The 20,000-nt window shown below is 39.3% G+C and overlaps 1 protein-coding gene across 1 annotated transcript in view; it reads left to right on the top strand.

Annotated features, from left to right (window-relative positions):
- The window catches only part of RBMS3 (RNA binding motif single stranded interacting protein 3), a 755,361-nt gene that overhangs the window by 605,198 nt on the left and 130,163 nt on the right, over positions 1-20,000 (top strand). The window contains exon 9 of the mRNA XM_044678877.1: positions 11,568-11,614. Coding sequence (XP_044534812.1) covers positions 11,568-11,614 — 47 coding nt within the window. The remainder of the gene's footprint in view (positions 1-11,567; positions 11,615-20,000) is intronic.

Below are 20,000 nucleotides of genomic sequence, written 5' to 3'. Positions count from 1 at the left end.
AAAGATCCTGGTTTCTTGGTTCCCTTTCCTGCATTTCAGCCAAATCTTTCCCATTGTCTTGGAATTATTTTTTCAAAAATTAATAGAAGTTAAGTTTTTAAGGAAAGCTTTTAGCTTTGGATGCTTTTCTATTCAATCAATGACTTTAAAAAAATAAACAATGTCCTTAATAGCTATAAAATCTTTAGATATGTTAATATATTTTGATTTTAAAATATAGCATTTTCACGTTTTGAACATTTTTACATTACCAACACATAAATGATTATTTGGCCCATAATATTAGCTGAATACCACCTTAGTACTATTCCTTCTACCTCTAAGGACCCTAGTCGCAGGTCATTTATGTTCTCTGAACCTCAGTTTCCTCATTTATAAGATGAAGAGTTTGAACAATAACTTCTAAGGTTCTATCAAACTCTAATTCAATGACTTCTGAATTTTAAGGCCATATTACCCAGGAGAACCTGCCAAGAAAGTAGAAAGACGAAAAACACCAAAGCTAGAGGAGAAAGGGCGACTGAAAGATTTCTAGATGTCGTAGACAAGTTGATGCTACTGCCAAAAGATTTAAGGTGTCTACTGTGTTGTTTTAGGAGAAACAGGATAGATTTAATTATTGGCCTATTTCTTTTAGCAATTAATTTCTTTTCCTAAAATGTGTTAATGAGAACATTAAGTGACACGTCACATGGAGTGTTAATGAAAAGTCCTTGCATAGAATTCTTCATCCTCAAATCCTTTACAGGCATCGGATAACCTTCAGATAAATTATCTCACGTTGGAAACTCATCCTTGGCTTCTAGAAGGGTATCAAACAGAGAGTATAAAGGAATGCAACATAGGAATTCTCTGTTCCCTGTCTGATATTAGGCTGGTATTTTCCCCAATTTAGTTTATCTGCTGGCTTTAAACTTTAGCTTACGACTTTTCATACATAAAGTGATATAATCAAATGATACTCTGGGTGTGCCATCAGCAACATTAGTAGAGTACCTTAAAATATAAGAGAATAAAGATACTATATAAATGCTATATAAATTTATATTCATATGTATATTATTTGCAAATAATATATAAAAATATATAAGAGAATAAAGAAACAATTCTCCATGGGACTAGAGCAACAAGGCCTTCTCCTGGTCAAAGAACTTAGAAGATGTCTATTCACAAGAATGCTAATCTACAATTTTTGAGTTTACCAGTGAAGTTTATAGTATTCGTTGAAAACAAGTCTTCTGAGTCAAATAATAGATAACTTGGTATCAATAGGGAAGGAGAAGAGAAAGGGAATAAGCACTTATATATCACCTACTACATATCAGATACTATGCTAAGCACTTTCCAAATATGACCTCTCTCTTTTTAAGTTATTCTTTATTTTAATATCCTTTTTAACTTTGACCAACTCCCTTTTTTTTTTAAACCCTTAACTTCTGTGTATTGGCTCCAAGGCAGAAGAGTGGTAAGGGTAGGCAATGGGGGTCAAGTGACTTGTCCAGGGTCACACAGCTGGGAAGTGTCTGAGGCCGAATTTGAAACTAGGACCTCCCATCTCTAGGCCTGACTCTCCATCCACTGAGCTACCCAGCTGCCCCCGACCAATTCCCTTTTAAAGTGTATTTTTTGGCAGTATTTTTGTGTATCTTTTACTAAGCTATTAATACTTTTTTTTTGTAATTTTCTTGCATCACCCTCATTTTTTCCCCAGTTTTTCCTCTACCACTCTCATCTCTGTCCTTAACTCTTCCACAAATTATTTACAAGGTTGGGTTCAGTTATCAATTTTCTTTGAAGTTTTGCTTATAGCTATTTTCACATTATTGTCTTCTAAGCTTATGTCTTAGACTTCCTTGCCACTGTGGCAACTTTTTATGACCAAGTTCTTTTTTTGTTATTGGTTGCTCATTTTCCCATTCTATTAATTTACTTTGAACGTTAGGTTAAAGTTGAGATCTGCTCACCTGTGACTGGGGAGGTACTTTTTATTCGGCCTTCTTGCCTCCACTTCTAAAAATATCTCATTTAACCCTCATTAAAACCCTAGGAGGTAGGTGTTATTATTATCCCCTTTTTATAAATGAGGAAACTGAGGCAGTCAAACTTGAAGTGACTTGCCCAGAGTAACCTAACTAGTAAGTATCTGAGGTTAAATTTGAACTCAGATCTGATGGCAGATCAAGTTGCCATTTTTACTCTTTCCTCAATAGATCTTAATATATGTGTTCATATAGATGTATGTATATATATTCATGGTTATTAGTACCAACATATCTATATTACTATTATTGTATAGTTATTATGTATAGTACTATATAATATATAGTATTGAATAGTTAAAAATTCTTCTGCTTTGGACTCCATCTCACAGAATCCTTTTCCCTTCCCCAACATTTGCATCTTCACGTATTGTTTATAAGTTTTGTAACTCTGTCCCTCTCTCTCTCTCTCTGTCTCTTTCTGTCTCTCTCTGTCTCTCTCTGTCTCTCTCTCTCTCTCTCTCTCTCTCTCTCTCTCTCCCCCTCAAGACCGCAGCTTGGTTAGCTAGCTTTTTTACTTTAGTTATTATTAACAAACTCTATAAAATATAATACTTAGTTATTGTATATTAATTTTAATCTTTACATTATAAAATATTATTTTATTAACATTTATAGTGTATATTAACCCATATAAATATGGGTTTTACTACATTTATAATAGTCATGCATTTCACACACTATATACACACATGTATTTTATATATACATATATAATTATCATACACCAAGGGGTAACCAAAATCACATTTGTTTAGGAATGGAGTCTTGTATTAGTTAGTACTGGGTCAAGTCATCTTGCCAAATTATCTTTCAGTTTTAATATTATGGCTTTAAAGGCCACATGCTTTCGATCACCCAACAGTTGCAGAATGAAATATTTTCTTTCCATCTGACTTGACCCATGATCTGTCATTCCTCCTGTACTATTAACGAGTGAAATAGAGACTGAAGCCAAGTCCAACTGTCCATTGGTTGTACAGAGAGAGGAAGATCTGGCATGAGGGAGTACAGGTCAGGGGCAGGGAGGTCACAGTATGACAGGCATGATGGCCATCTAGAAGTTTTAAAGGACTTTCTTGTAAAAGAAGGTTTAGACTTCTTCTGGTTGTCCTCAAATGCCAGAAACCAATGGAATTTCCAAAGAGATCAATGTAGGTTTGGCACTAAACACTAAAAATGAAACTTATTCCAAAGTGAAATGGAGAACTGGTCTTCCTAAAGAGGCAGTGAGTTCTCCCTCCTTGAAGCTTCCCCAACAATGACTTTACTTATTTGTCAGGTATGTTTTAGTGGAGATTCCTTTCTGGCATGGGTTGGCTTGATGGCCCCTCAAATTCCCTTCTGACTGACTGTGAGGCTCTGTTGAAAAGTAATAGATTTTGAGGAGAAGCTGGGTAGCTCAGTAGATTGAGAATCAGGCCCAGAGAGATTTCCTGGCTTCAAATCTGGCCTCAGACACTTCCTAGCTGGTGTGACCCAGGACGAGTTACTTAACCCTCATTGCCTAACTCTTGCCACTCTTCTGCCTTGGAACCAATACACAGTATCTTGGAAGGTAAGGGTTAAAAAAAAAGAGAAGAAAAGTAATGATCTGAAATGTACTTGAAATGTAAACTGAGAACAACTATTTGTATTCAGCAGCACTTAGAACAGTGCCTAATTCATAGGAGATATTTAGTAAATAGTTGTTGTCTTCACCCTAAACCCAATAATTGAAGCTTCTTAAAAGTAGAATGAGGGAGAATGGACTCTTGCTGTATGAGCTCTGTCTAGTATAGATAAAGCACAGGGCTCAAAGTCAGGAAGACCTGGGTTCAAGCCCTACCTCAGGCAATGATTTGCGATGTGACTGAACAAATAGCTTAACTTCTTATGCTTCAGTTTCCTCCCTAAAGCTGAAAACATGAGACTCGATGTCTTCTCAGGTCCCTTCCAACACTAAGTCTATGTCTCTGCTCCTTAGGCAAAGGAGGGGTAGATGGATGACTTTTTTGATTAGGTTATAAAATAGATTCTTTTGGGGAAAATGGTTGGATTAGATGGTCTCTGTTATTTAGTCATTTCTACTCATTTATAACTCTTCATGACCCCTTTTGGAGTCCTCTTGGTAAAGATATTGGAATGGTTTTCCATTTCCTTCTCCAATTCATTTTACAGAGGAGGAAACTAAGGCAAATAGGATCAAGTGACTTAAACAGGGTGACATACCTGTAAATGTCTGAAGCCAGGTTTGCACTCAGGATGATGAGTCTTCCTGACTCCAGGCCCAGTATTCTATCCACTTTGCTGCCTATCTGCTTCCAGATGGTCTCTGAGAAGAACTATTTGTATTCAGCAGCACTTAGAACAGTGCTTAACACATAGGAGATATTTATTAAAGGTCCCTTCAGAGTCAGAATTCTGCCCTTCTGCAGTCCTGAGAGCTGCCTTTCTAAGCAGCTGTGAGTACACTAGTCCTCTCCTAAATCCCTCATTTCTTCATGCCACCCCATTTAAAAATCAATGCTAAATACCCTCTCTGCTCAGAAAACTGAAGTTGAATTTTAAAATGGAAAACAATGTTGTTCCTAGGACTTGTTCAAGGCCAGAGGATTAAAAATCACTTTTCTGCATGTACACTGTGACAGTTTCACTTGGTTCCGAGTGATTTTGCTCTTTGTGAGACTCTGGAGTTTGTAAACAGGCTGTAATGCCTGGTAATTACATAGCGGCGATTTCATGGCACCAGCTCAAGGGAGGGAGGGATAAACAGGGTACGCAAATCCATTTCCTCCATACTTTCCCTGGAAGAAACAAAAGGAAATTGCAGGCAAAATCTGCATCAAGATCATATTAAGATTATAAAGTTAAATCAAAGCCAAGCCCAGAACTAGCAGAAGATCTCAAGATGGAAATCAAAGTGTCAAAAATTAGCTTCCAAATTACACCCTCTGCTACCTACCTGCTTTGTCCCAGCTCTGACCAAGTTATCAGCTACCTTTAACTTGGACTATTAGAAGAAAACATCTAGAAATAATTATCCTGGGACCTCGAGCACATTGCTTAACTTGGCTTGAGGTGGGAGAAAGAGCCTTCTTAAGTGACATGCGAGTGTTTCCATGTTTCTGCTTCTGATACTCACTGACTATGGGACGTCAAGCGAGGTGCTTAGCTTCCCCGGGCCTCAGTTTCTTCATTTGTAAAATGAGGGGGTTGGATTGGAAGAACCTCAAGTTCTCTTCAAGTTATAGGTCTGTAATCCTGTGACCCATTACGAAGCACCTTTAATATGGCTACATCTTCAAGGATTCAGATCATAATCAGTCCTTGACTGCCTCTCCTGGATCACTTACCTATTCACATAAATCCGTAGCTTGGGCGTCCACCCACCATGCGAAGGTCCTTCTTCTTGAGTTCTTGACATTGAATTGATGTTAGACTTCTCTCAACTAATTTTTCTTTCTTCCTTATCATTATAATCTCTCTCTGTCTCTGTCTGTCTGTCTCTTTCTTTTTCTGTGTGTCTCTCTCTCACTCACTCATCCGCCTAGGCAGTTGGATGATACAGTGAGCAAAAGTGATAGTCCTAGGGGGCAGCTGGGTAGCTCAGTGGATTGAGTCAGGCCTAGAGACGGGAGGTCCTAAATTCAAATCTGGCCTCAGACACTTCCCAGCTGTGTGACCCTGGGCAAGTCACTTAACCCCCATTGCCCACCCTTACCACTCTTCCGCCTTGGAACCAATGCACAGAAGTTAAGGGTTATTAAAAAAAAAAGTGATAGTCCTATAGACAGGAAGACATGAATTTAAATCTAACCTCAGATATATTTAACTACCAGATATGTGGCCTTCAGCAAATCACTTAATCTCTGACTGCCTCAGTTTTCTCTTCTTTAAAATATGCATAATAATAGAACCAAGGGTTTGGGGGGAGGGCAAAATAGGATAATATTTATAAAGCACTTTGTAAATCCTAAAAGCTCTATCTAAATACTGTCATTATCATTTATTTAATAATATTATGTTGTCTGGCGCTGTGCCACAAAGAATTAAATCATTCCTACTTTCAAAGAGATCATATTCCATTGAGGAGACCACAAATACAAATCTAAGTACATATAGAATAAATGTAAAGAAAATATACATAGATATATGCAAAGTGGTTAAATGTTCAATAGAGAGAAGGGTTTTAGGCATTGGAGGGGCTGGGTATCAGGGAAGGCTGCACGTATAGGATGGTGCTTAGGCTGCCTTTTAAAAGAAGAGAGGGATTCTGTAAGATGGAGGTGAGGAAGGTAGTGCCTTCCATGCCTAGAGAAGATAGGAGATATGTAAGAAGTAGGCAGAAGGCCAGTTTAAAAATAAAGACATGTCCCCAATCCCTTTTGGAGAGTGGAACATTTCAGGAGAAATATATCTGTCGATGCTGCTATTTTTCTCAGTTCTTCTTCTATCTCTCTGGCTGCTGCTTTTCCATTTCCTTTGCTGTTTTTGTACTTCATCTTGTCTTATATCCCTGAACATTAGAGGACCTCAAAAATCAACCATCTCTAAAATTTTAGATATATTTTTTTCTCTCTAGAATATTTTAGGCAGAAATCTCTTTTATTCTTATGGCTTTAACTATTATCCTTTCATGAATGACTCACAAACTGACATCTCTCGCCCTGAGCTCCATCTCTCTTCCCTAACTGCCTATTTGACATCTCCTTTCTGATGTCCCCTTGGCATTCTAGACTCAATATGTTGAAATCGAAACTCATCATCTTTCTCTCAGATCGGCTCCTTCCCCTGACCACCCTATTTCTATCAATGCTATGAAAATCATTCTTGCAGTCTCCCTGGCTAAAAACCTTGGAGACATCTTCTGACTTCCCTTTTCTACTCCCTACCATATCCTGTCCATCAAGCAACAGGTCCTGTCATGTCCTTTCTTTGTGATCTCTCTCAAATTTATTTCTTCATTTCTACCTCTACCACCATCCATGTATGTGCCCTCGGTGCTCCAGGGCATTTCAGGAATTGTTATCATCTCTTCCTTGGTTTCTCTCTTTTCCTAAAGTCACCGTGTAATTCATCACATTCATACTGCTGCCAACTTGTCTTCTTAAAACGTCACTTTAAACCCTGCTGAAAAGACTTTGAAGATGTTACTTGACCTAAGAGAAAAAGTTCAGACCCCTCAGCATGGCATTCAAGGCCTTCCATAGTAGCCCCATTCCAACTTGATCAACTCATCTTTCCCTTATCAAAGCCCTCTACTCTGGTCAAACCAATATCTTCATTATTCTTTAAATCTACCATGCAGTTTTCTGCCTTTGGGATTTGGTTCCTTACTCACTTAAGTATGTCATTTAATTAACTTCCCTAAATCCCAGTCTTCTCCTTTGTAAAATGGGAATATCTACGGCAGCTGGGTGGCTCAGTGGATTGAAAGTCAGGCCTAGAGACAAGAAGTCTTGGATTCAAATGTGGCCTCATTCACTTCCGATTGTAGAACCCTGGACAATTGATTCTAAAATGGGAGGAAAAGGTTCAAAAGAAATGGGACAATCACTTCCTTCATGGAGATTTTGTGATGTTCTAGTGAAATCGTGTCTTTCAAATGACTTTTCCACATTCAAATGTTGCAGAAATGTCAGCTGGGAAATTTGGGGAGGAAGGGGTGCTCATGATGATAAAGCAGAATGGAAAGATACTATAAAGTTACCCTGGGATGTGTAAGTGTAGCCCTGAAGAATATTTCTTTTTCATATAGTTCCTGTTATAATCCTTAGGACAAAAGGAAGAACAGATTCTAAGATCTTGACATAAAAAAGATCAATTGCTCTTCCTGTCCAAACCTCTCCAATTCCTTTATTCTCTCACCCTCTGAATCTCCAAAATTCCTTTATCATCATTCTAGCTTTCTCTATGTATTATGACCCTTTAGTCAATTATTCATCCCCACGTTGACCTCCTTCCCCATCCCTATCCCCATACTTGTTTTAACAAGTCACCCTTGCAGTGGGTATACATTCCTCCCTTCTCTATCTTGTCACCTTGGCATACCAGCTCTGTGCCATCATCTACTCTCATATCCTTCTTGACCTCATTTCTTAGAAAAATCTTAGATTACTCCCACTATTTGAACACTTCACTGTTATTCATGTATCTCTAAACAGAGCTGGAGAAAACCATGAAATTGCTGAGAGTCTACTCTAAATTCCCCTTCCATCTTAGCACCTGGCCCTGCCTTCTTTGCAGCTAGGCAATATTTTTATACCTTGCTAATTGAGTTCTTGTCGAATCACCACCTGAGCTTTTCCAAACTTAGTATCAGACCTCATCATTCAACTCAAACTACTCTCTTCAAAATTACTGATGATCTCTAACTTACCAAATCTAAAGGTCCTTTCTTGGTCCTTAGCTTTCTTGACCTGTCTGAAGCTTTTGACACCTTTGACCACCTTCTTCTCCTGGAGACTCTCATCACTCCAGGTATTCATAAGACTTCTTCCACCCAGTTCTTCTTCAATCTGTCTTCCTTCTCAATCTGTTTTTCTTACTTTTCATAACTATGAATATCCTCCAATAGTCTTATCTATGGCCTCCTCTTTTTATTATATGTTATCTCCCTTGGTCATCTCATGAACTCTAATGGGTTCAAGTACCATCTCATTGCAGATACTTCTGAGAGGTAAATATCCAGTCCTAGCAATTTTCCTGACCTTTCTAACTGATTTTTGGACATCTTGAATTGGATATTCCACAGATATTTCAAAGTCAACGTGTTAAAAAGAGAATACTATCTTTTCTTCAAAATCTCTCATTTGCCCAATGTCCCTATAACTGTAGAAGACATCACCATCTTCCCAAATATCAAGACTTGCAACATCCAGGTTATCTTCAATTCCTTACTGTTGTTCACTCCATGTAGCCAAACTGTCTTCAAGTCTAGCCCTTTTTTAAACCTTCATAGCATTGCTTTCTCTTCATTCATAAAACTATCACTTTTGCATATGCCCTTTGGTTGGTCTCCCAATGTCTAATCTTTTTCTCCTCCAGTCCAGCCTCCATTCATTTGTCCTTTAACTCTTCTTAGGCTTAGAGTCCTTATTTGTAAAGTGAAGGGGTTGAACGCATTGGCCTCAAAGGTCATTTCCAACTTGAAAATCTCTGATGCTTATAATCATTTTGAAACCAAATAAGATATTGAGGGAGGTAACACCAAGTCTCTATCCCATTTCAATCAGGCCCACTAGAATATGTGATTCGTGTTAGGCTGGGATTGAAGCCACATTCTTTGGAGTCAGACAATTTTAACTTCATCAATATATAAATTCAGAGGAGCCCACCAATCCCCAAAGGAAGGAAAAAAAAGAAAAATCTAAACAGCAAAGGCAATTATTTTGCCTGTTTTTAATTTTTTCTTTTGTTTTCCTAGAGAAAAGTCGACTTCAGAAGTCTCTCTCCCAAAAAAACCCCAAAATTCATTTCCCTAGAAAAGCATTTCAAATTCAAAAAAAATTAAGAATTACAACAACCCCCATGCCAACACCAAACTTAAAAAAATAGACAGTTAAAGAAAATTATAAAATTAACTTCTTGTTCATAAAAGTAGGCTGCACTGGGAGGGAGCTAGATGATCTATCCCAGACAACTCTTACCTGAAGAAACTTCTTGGGAGCCTGAGGAATGTAGTGTTAGGAGGGCTACATGTGGGTTCAAGAGATTTAGGTCATAACCCAGCTTTGCCTCTTAATAATTATGGAATCTTGTTTCAGTCTCAAATTTGCTAGGAGTCAGTTTCCTTATCTGTAAAATAAAGGAGTTTAACTAGATGGCCTCTGCAGTCTCTTTTAACTCGAGATTTTATTCCTAACAGGAAGCTAACTCATTTGAACCTCAGTTTCCTATTCTGTAAAAATAAGGAAATAAATTTGTAACTCATTTGACTAAATGAGCTCTGAGATCCTGTTTCTGTGTTTTGATGTGTAAAAAGAAGGGGTTGGACTGGATGACCTCTGAGGTTACTTTAAGTGCTCGATCCATGATCCAAATAGTCATTGAGCATCATCAGGCCTCCATTTCCTTATCATCAAAATGAGTGTTGGCAGGGATGATCTAGAAGCCTTCTTCTTTCTCTAGATCAATGACTACTGAGTCAGTCACCTAACTTCTCAGCTTTCAAATTCCTCCTCTACAAAAGGTGAACTTGATTCTGGGGTCCCTTCCAGATTAAGATCTAATAATCATTTTCTAGCACTCAGTTTCCCCATTTGTAAAATCTGAGACTCCTTCTAGCTCAAGTTTTATAAGCCTAGTAGTCACTGAACCTGCCCAAACCCATGTTCCCTCATGTATAAAATAAATTCAAAGGTGTGTTTATACCCTAAATATTTGATCCTAAGAATTGCTTAAGCTTTTGGGGCCTCATCTACAAAATGGAAGAGTTAGACTAAATGAATTATGAGAGTCTTTATGTCTCTGGATCTATAAATATTAGAATTGCTTACCTTTTCAGGAATTTGGTTTCCTGTTCTAACCAATTCAAAGATGGAATTAGACATCCTATGTCATAGGATCCTATAAGTACAAAGTTAATTCAAGACCTTTGCTAAACCTACCCCTTGTGACTTCAGGTGGGGATACCTTGACCAGAGTCAGAAAGACTCATCTTCATAAGTTCAAATCTGGTCTTAGACACTTTGTAGCTGTGTGATCCCAGGCAAGTCACTTAACCTGTCAGCCTCAATTTCCTCATTTGTAAAATGATTTGGAGAAGTAAATGACAAAGTCCTCCAAATATGGTTTCCAAGAAAATCCCAAATGAGGTTAAAAAGAATTGGATGTGACTGAAACTACTGAATAACATCATGAAATTAAAAGCAGAGCTCTGGTTGTATCCTCCTGATTAGACCAATGTTTTGGATTGATAATTATTACTAATTTTCCCAGGTGCTAAGGACCTTCTCCTCCAACCACTGTGTTGGATGGAGCAGGATCCTAGTGAAAAAGAGCTCTGACATATTGCCTTATCATAAATCCTTTAAAATAATCGTTTTCTTAGCACTTTTTCTTTATAAATGGTTCAATGCATGTTAAATAGCTTTTCTGTTTTGTTTTGTTTTTCTGACCATACAGGTTCAGGTTGCATTTATCAGAGTGAAAATCCTGGTTTAGGCCTTCTTGGGAGGGATGAAAAGTGGTGAGGACACTAGATGAGATAGGGCCTCCTTTATAAGTACAAAAGAACATTATTGAATCCACATTTCTCTTAGCATGTCAATATGGAAGCAATGAACTTCCCATCATCTCACTGGGGATAAAGGGTGTGGCAAGAAAAGGAACTAATCATAGAAAGGAAATTATCTTCAATTCTAAGGAGGGAAAAGAGAGACAGAGACAGAGACTGAAAGGAAGAAGAGAATAAGAACAGACGGAGCCACAGAGAAAGAGAAGAGGGAGGTAGAAAGAGGAAGAATAAAAGGAAAGGTTTGATTTTTTTGACATGATAATGAGAATTTTTCTAATCATTTTTCCTTTTTTCCCAACTATCTCTAGGCTGGCATGGCTTTGACCTATGATCCCACAGCTGCTATACAGAATGGGTAAGTAATGCTATGTTTTCTTTTTTTAAATAACTTTTATTGATGTTATCTAGGATATATTGAAGCTCTTAAAATATTTTGAAGAAAAATATGTCAAAACCCCCTTTTTTGCCTTTTCCATCCACCTCTGCCCATTCAAGGAAAACACTAGGAAACCCTAGGCAAGAGACTTCCTACCATTTTTGTTCTTTTCTTTCTTCCCTTAAAGTGCCCAAGATTCTAAATGACCTCCCATGCACCCAGACTCCATTATTTCCTAAGCCCATTAATCTTATTTTCTCTTTCTGAGTTGGAGCTGTGTGGGCAGGAATAGACGAAATGAAGAAGGGGTTATCTAGACTGAGCAGCATTGTCCATCCAAGTAAAAAGTAATGACTGCTAATACCCTCGTGGTCTTTCATTTAATTTTTCTTAGTTTGTGAGACAACTAGCATTGGAGTCAAGAAGACTGAAATTCAAATCTTGCCTCTAATGCTTATTGGCTATGTAAACCTGGGTGCATCATTTAAACCCCATCTAAACCTGGGTGCATTATCTAACCCCTCTGTGCCTCAATTTTCTCTTCCATATAATGGGAATAATAATAAAACCTTATTCCAAGAGATGTTGTAGGAATCAAATAAGATAACATATATAAAGTACTTGGTAAACCTTAAAGCACTGTATAAATGTTAGCTATATTTACTGTTGTTAATTTCTTATTATTAAATGCCCAGTTTCCTTTAGTTGTTGTTTTGAATATTTTTTTTTAAACCCTTACCTTCCATCTTAGAAACAATACTGTGTATTGGTTCCATGGCAGAATAATGGTAGGGGGTAGGTGACAGGAGTTAAGTGTCTTGCCCAGGGTCACATTTTTTTTAACTCTGTCACTTTATTGAGAATCAAAATTTTATTTGTAATTTGGAGGGCTATGAAAAACAAGTTAGGTTGATCATTGCAGCTGATATCATTAATATATTATCTACTTTTAAAAGTCTTAAAAACTTTAGGTTTGGGGCCAATCTCTGCCATTCTCTTCACAAGTTTGCTCCTTTCTCTTCTTGATCAGGGGGTATGGACCAGCAGCCCTCTTATCTAATAGAACATTCACTCTCTAAGAATAGGAATTTCTTTTTGTCACCTATCACAGTGCCTTGCATATAATAAATTCTTAGTGATTATTTATTAGATTGGATTTAAATTGTATTAGACTGAACTGGAATATATATATATATATATATATCTCCAGGGTCTTTTCTGCCATAGAATTTCCTGATTCAAATCAACATCCTAATGATGGGAGAGAGCCTTTGGGATTGATGATTTGGGTTCAGGGAGATGACTAGGTCCAGCCACTACTCAAGGAAGATCACTGTGACAGCTGATTGAAGGAGTCCGGTGGGGAGGAAGTTGAAGCTGGCAGACCCAACAATAAGCTATTTTGGTCATCCAGGGCTGAGGTGATGAGTACCTTAACCAGAGTGATGACAATGTCAGATGAGAGAAGATGTAGCCAAGAGATATTACAAAAGTGGATCTATGGGATTTTGCTCTAAGAGGATCCTGTACCATATTAATTGTTTACAATGCCCTTATTCTGGAGTGAAAGCCCAAGACCAAGTAGCTTCCCTATGTACTGTGTCACTACTGTCCCAGGTATTTTATTTTATTTTTTTTAAACCCTTAACTTCTATGTATTGACTCATAGGTGAAAGAGTGGTAAGGGTGGGCAATGGGGGTCAAGTGACTTGCCCAGGGTCACACAGCTGGGAAGTATCTGAGGCTGGATTTGAACCTAGGACGTCCTGTCTCTAGGCCTGACTCTCAATCCACTGAGCTACTCAGCTGCCCTCCCAGGTATTTTATATGGGCATTTGATATTAGGTAATAGAGAAACCTTTTTCTTATAACACTAGGACTAAATCTTATATTAAAGATACTTTGAAATTACAGTAAGAATGAGATGCCTCATTAATACCAGACTGTTGTGTTACCCTGAGGTTAATATTCATGATGCTGACTTTTACGATATTGCCTGTGGACATGAGACAGGAGCCCAGGATGTTTATTTCTGTGTGTAAATAGGATCTGGTGCAGTTTCTATGCTAGAGGAGACATTCTACCCTGGGGTTATTGACATATTCATGTTATTTTTATTGTCAGTGAAATAAGATTTTACCATATTGTTACCGACTACCAAATCCCCCAAAGATAATATTTCTGTCCACAAAATAATGTTCTATTAGGGACCTCAGCTTGGAGTCTGTGGATTTCTGGAGGGCATCCTTCCTAAATGCCAGGCGGCTGAGACCCTTTTTGCATTTCTTTAACATTCAGAGTTCCTCAAAGAGACCTTTCTAATTTTCTGAGGTGTGTCTCTGATGCATTAGGATTAAGCATTCCATGTAATAGAAATATGGTAAGTGTGTGTGGACAGGAAGTATGATGGACCATAATCTAGACTTGAATACATACACTACGTAAGATACCTCCTCCATGTGTGGCACTGGCTCTCGTTGCCCAAATTATCTTATCTGTAAAATGCAAACAATAATAGCACCTGCCTCAACGGGTAGTTGTGATGATCAAATGAGACCATGTGTGTAAAGTGATTATATAAATGTTAGTAGTAGATGGAGCCATTTATTATTGTAGAGAGGCAGCATGGTATAAAGACAGAGAGCTGGCCTCCAAGTCAATTACACATTGATTCAAAACAACTGGATCTGTGATTCTGGACAGGTCATTTAATCTCTACGTCCCTCTAGCATGCCCTTAGGACTTCGATTTGTTTGTTGTTGTTCAGATGTGTCTAAATCTCTGTGATTCCATTTGGGGGTTTTCTTAATAGAGATCCTGGAGTGATTTGCCAATTTCTCCTCCAGCTCATTTTACAAGTGAGGAAACTAAGGCAAACAAGATTGAGTGACTTGTCCAGAGTGATACAATTAGTAAGTATATGAGAGCAGATTTGAACTCATGTAGATGTGTCTACCTGATTCCAAACCAAGTTCTCTACCCAATGTTCCACCTGGCTGCTCTTTAGGACTTAGATAGTACAATGGAAACATCACTAGTACTGGAGTCAGAGGACCTGGTTTTAATCCTGATGCTTACTCCCAAGGTCATTTAGGATAAGTCACTTTACCTTGCCCAGCCTCAGTTTCCTTACCCATAAGTTGAGAGGGATGTACCAGCTGGCCTCTGAGGTGCCTGGGAACTCATGAGCTTTGATATTCTTAATCTCCCTAATGACATGGGTCACAATCTACAAGGGGGAGAAGTTGCTACCCAGAAAAGCTAACGAAAATCATAAAAAACTCTGTGTGTCTGTGTGTCTGTCTGTGTGTGTGTGTGTGTCTGTGTGTGTGTGCGTGTGTGACAGGAGAAAAATCTTTTCCTAGAAAAATAGACCATTGAATGCCAGGCAGGACTCATCCCCAGCTCCCAGTAATAGTATCTGCAACGCACATTGAGTACTTCCCCAGCCAAAAAGATAGTATTCCTGAATTCTGACTCACACTGGCTTGGCTGTTCGAGCTAAAGAGCTCCGTCAATCTTCTCCCCATCCCATCCATCCCAAGAAGCCGGGGCTCATGTGTTTTCTGAGTTTCATTTGTGTTCATGGCTAATTTTTCATTTGATACCTGTGTGAAAGAGCTTTCAAAACCATGACGGAGAAATGGTGACGGCGCAGGGGAAAGGAAAGGAGAGAGATTGAGGAACCCATTTTTTCTGCACTCTCACAGAAGTCTGGCTAGTTCTGCTGATTTCTCTTCCCATAAGACTCCTACTAGGCTGCTGATAGAATAGCATGCCTTGCTTTAAGCAAGCATTTCCTACAATTTTGGCTAGTGTATGTTTGGACTTAGGAAGGGCTTATTTCCAAGACCTGGAATTAGGGGATCAAGGGAGTGTAGTAAGTTACTTCACCCTGGTACGTTTTTCCATCAAAATGACTCTTTTACCTCGAGTGGCAGTGTTTGAACTTGCCAGAGAGTATGAAATGCCATTACTTGTCTGATGGATAGGATTAGAGCGAAGAGAACAAAAATGCATTAACGATTCTCTCCAGGGTTCCCTTTCTAGTATCAGTTTACTGCTATGGTTTATTTATGTTTCTGTTATCACGTTTCCCCATAGAGTTTCCTGTAAACTCTGCCTGTCAATCTGTTTCTGACGGCTTTCATTTATGAGACACCAATTGGTGCACTTTACAAAATAGACCATCCAAGGTGAAATATGATTAGTGATTGGCTTAGCAATGAATGACCTTATCTCAGGAGCAGCAGGGCATTTGACCCAGACAAAAGCCTCTGTGCCCAGCTCGAGGCAAGGGGGAAGTGTTTGGCGTGTGGACAAGGTCATCCCGGGAAGCGAGTCACCTGCCATGAAATAAAGAGCATTTCTACATTCGGCAACTACTAGGTAATATGTCGAGTACATTACCAACGGAGAATATTATAAATTCCAGTCGTTTTTTTTCTCAAAGAATTGTGTTTCCTAAAGCATTTTAACTCGTGATATGCAAAAAAAAAACTAGTCGCTAACAAGCTGTGTCATAACAAAATGAAACAGAACTACAAAATCAGATGTTGGCATCAGTTGATGCTTATGGCACCATCAGCCAGAAATCTATGATCTTATGACTCTTTGGTTAGTCAAGAAGTATATGTGAGCCCTTGTGTACCTAGCACTGTGCTATAGGGGTGGTACTACCTAAAGACAGCTAGTTTGTGCAGTAGATAGAAGAGTGGACTTGAAGTTAGGAAGCCATGAGTTTGAATCCTTCCTGAATAGATAACTTTCTACCTCTGGTCTTGGGCATGTCGGTTAACTGTTTTGTTTCAGCTTCTTCATTTATAAAATAAGAGGGTCAGACTCGATGTCCTTTAAGGTCCCTTCTCACCATAAATCCATAATTCTATGGCCCCATTCCTCCCCGCACCATTGTGTGCCTCATTGTACTGCTTACATGCTTTCCCTTCCAATAGTATGAGGTAGGAAAAAAAGAGCTTCTGCCTTTAGGGAATGATTCCACCTCCTTTTCCCAAGATCCCTGTTCTCCTTCTTTATCATCCACCTCAATAAAAGCCCCTTCCTTTTCAGCCCTCAGGTTGTTTTGACTGACCTACTTTGGGCTCTCACTGAAACATGAGGCATTAAAGAAAGAAAACTGATTTTAAATTCCACTAGTATGAGAGCTTCCTAAAGGCTTGGACCACTCACTAAAGGAAAACAAAGGCAAAAAGCCCATGCCGAGTGGCTGTTTTCTCTGTCTTATTACTAATTTCCTTTTCCCAGGGCTACTGATTGATGTGGGATGGAGGGGACCCTCTCCACCAGCCCGTCAGAAGCACCAGCTCCGCTGTTACTTATTAAGGCATGATCTTACTTTCTCTTTGGTTCACTCACTCCCCATATTCGTAGAAAAATTAAAAGCCTTTTCCAGACTCAAAAGCTCAGTTTTTCAGTGACTACAGAGATTTATAAATATAACTGATATGTATAAGAGAGGGATACAAACTGGACCTGTGTTTTCAGTAATTGAGAGATTACTGATTAGAGAGAATTCTCTCTACCAATGCAGACTGGCAACTTCTCTGCAACATATATGTTTGTCTTTGAGAACCTCTGGAGCATTTTTTCCTAGCCCTTACTTTCTGTCTTTGTAACATTCTAAGACGAAAGGGCAAAGGCTAGGCAATCGGGGTTAAGTGACTTGCCCAAGGTCATCCAACTAGGGACTGTCTGAAGCCAAATTTTCCAGAGTATTGAGAGGATAAGTGACTTGCCCAGAGTAACACAGTCAGGAGTGTGTCTGAGGAGCCACTATCAATGAGGCTATTTCTCTATCTGCCAGATCACACTGTCTCTTTGTATCAATGAACTCTGATATTTCTATAGCATTTAAAGTTTGCAAAGCACTTTGTAGCCATTTTCTCATCTGTGCCTTACAACAGCCTTGAAAGGGTGATATTATTCCCATTCTGCTGCTGAGGAAACTAAGGCAGACGATAAGTCAGGGGACTTTTCATTTAGCTAGTAAAGTCAGAGACAGGATTTGAACTTACAACTTCTTGGCTCCAAGGCTACTGAATAACCTACTTATCATGGATGCCTCCACTTACAAAAAAGGACTGTATTCATTCAGTACTCACTTACTAAATGGGTACTGAATGGCTGCTAGGCACAGAGGTCTGTGCTGGGCACTAGGTGCAGAGAAAACAGAAGATTAGAAAGTTTAGATAAGCCATAATGCCTGTCCTCTTGCAGCTTGCTGTCTAATAAGTAAATAAGATCTAATAGGAGACAATTGGAAGGCAAATGACAGACAAGTGCCATAGAAGGTTTCCTAAGTTACGATAAAAATCTTATGAAGAGAAAAAGAATTGTAGCCCCTCCCAAGGTTGCTGTTAAGATCCAATGGGATCATAACTATTCAGGGCTTAGCAATATGCCTGGCATGTTGTAAACACCATATAAATGTCAGCTCTTCTTCTTCATTATTATTATTCTCAAAGCAAATTGCTTCATGAGAAGGTCAAAAGTTGTTATTGACCAGGAAAGCTTTCATAAAAGAGATGATGTCTTACTAGAGTCTTGAAGGATGGATAGGAATGAGAGAGAGAGAGAGAGAGAGAGAGAGAGAGAGAGAGAGAGAGAGAACATTTTGTAGGCTTCCAGTACATTTCAGCCACTGTGCTAAGCAAATAAGTTAGACAGTTCTTGCCCTCAAAGAGCTTCCATTTTCATGGGGGGGGGGGGATGGGGGAAACAAGGCATAGAGGGTGACAGAAAGAAAAGGGTAGTACTTCCCTCTCCACACCCCCCATCCCTGGCAAACACACAGGATTGATTAGAGAAATGCCTAGAAGAGATGGGATGGGCCCCATCAAAATAATGTAAAACCACCCTATCATGGCTGCAGCCTTGGGAAAGAGTTCAAGGCTCCAATTAGAGGGAGAGGAAGATGATGACCTGAGGGAACATGGTAACTAGGAAGGAAATGAGGAAAGAAATCATCCCATAGGGAATAGCAGGAGCAAATATAGTAGATTTGACAGTACAGTAAAGATCTGTTTTGGCTGCAGCATTGCACATGTGGAGGGGGAATCATAGATAATAATAGGACTAGAAAGGTAATGAGTCAGCAAGTTACCACACTGGAGTCCCACGGATATTGTAGGAGAAGTAGAGTGGAGAGGAGTCACAGAAAAAAGGTGTCATTGGCCTGGGTGGCAAAACCCGACAGCAGCTAGGATGGTGTAGGGGGCTCCCCAGAATGCAGTCGCATCTCCAGTTCAGTCTCTCCCTTTCTCTCATCTCCTCCCTACATTCAAACCATCATTAGAAGAGCAAATTGTAGCTCACATTTATATGCCACTTTAAGGCTTACAAAGTATTTTATATGTTTTCTCATTTGATTTAACAAAGGAAGAATTGACTTTTTTTTCTCTTCTTTATCTCCTGGTGGGAGAGCACAGTTATTTGTGTATAAGCCAATCCAATTCAATAACAATTTATTAAGTGTCTACTCTGTGCCAGATGAGAGGTGGACACCAAAGGTGGATGAGCAATGCTGAAAAGGACTCAGTAAGCCCTCATACCAGAGGAGTTGTCCTCCCTGGGCAGCTGGGTGGCACCATAAAGTACACTGGCCCTTAACAAGAGATGCTAGTTCCCCCTGGGAAGCTAGGTAGCACCATAGTACACAGAAGAGTGGTCCTTCCCCCATAGGTGCTGGTCCTCCCTGGGCTGCTAGGAGGTGCCAAAGGGCACCGAATACTAATTATCCCACCAGAGGAGCTGGTCCTCCTTAAATACTCAGAGTATGCCACAAGAAAAAACATACTGCTCCTGGTCTTCCCAGGTGATCTCCCATCCAAGGTCCAACCAGACCCAAACCTGCTTAGCTTCCAAGATCAGATGAGATCTGTGTGTTCAGGGTGGTATGGTAGCATGTGCAGGAGCTACAACTGGGTCAAGGGTAACCCATGGCCCTCAGACCCATTAATGAGCTGGGGGGTGTCTACCCCAAGCATGTGAAGATTTCTTAAGGTGAAATGGGCAGAACAGAACAATTTGTTCCAATGGCCATGAAGGTGACTTAAAGCAGGTGCTGTGGAGCATTCGAGCTTGGTCAGACATGGAAGACTTCAAGATTATCCACTGAATCCTGGGCTACCACCATTCATCCTAACTTTTGTCTTGGCCCTGGGCTTCAGTGATGCTGAATGATAGAGTGAAACTGGTGTCTTGGTACAATTCTTCCTCAATTAAATCCATTTCCTACAGTCATTGAAGTCAAAACATCACTGGTGATATCGTTGGGTCTCTTCTAAAACAACTACTATGTGCCAGCACAGGACTAGGCCCTGGGGATACAAATGACAGAAAGGAA

Source organism: Gracilinanus agilis, chromosome 5 (assembly GCF_016433145.1).
Source record: "Gracilinanus agilis isolate LMUSP501 chromosome 5, AgileGrace, whole genome shotgun sequence".
In the NCBI taxonomy this organism is placed as follows: Eukaryota; Metazoa; Chordata; class Mammalia; order Didelphimorphia; family Didelphidae; genus Gracilinanus; species Gracilinanus agilis.
The sequence above is the reverse complement of the archived record's forward strand: the minus strand, read 5'-3'. Positions and strand labels throughout refer to the sequence as shown.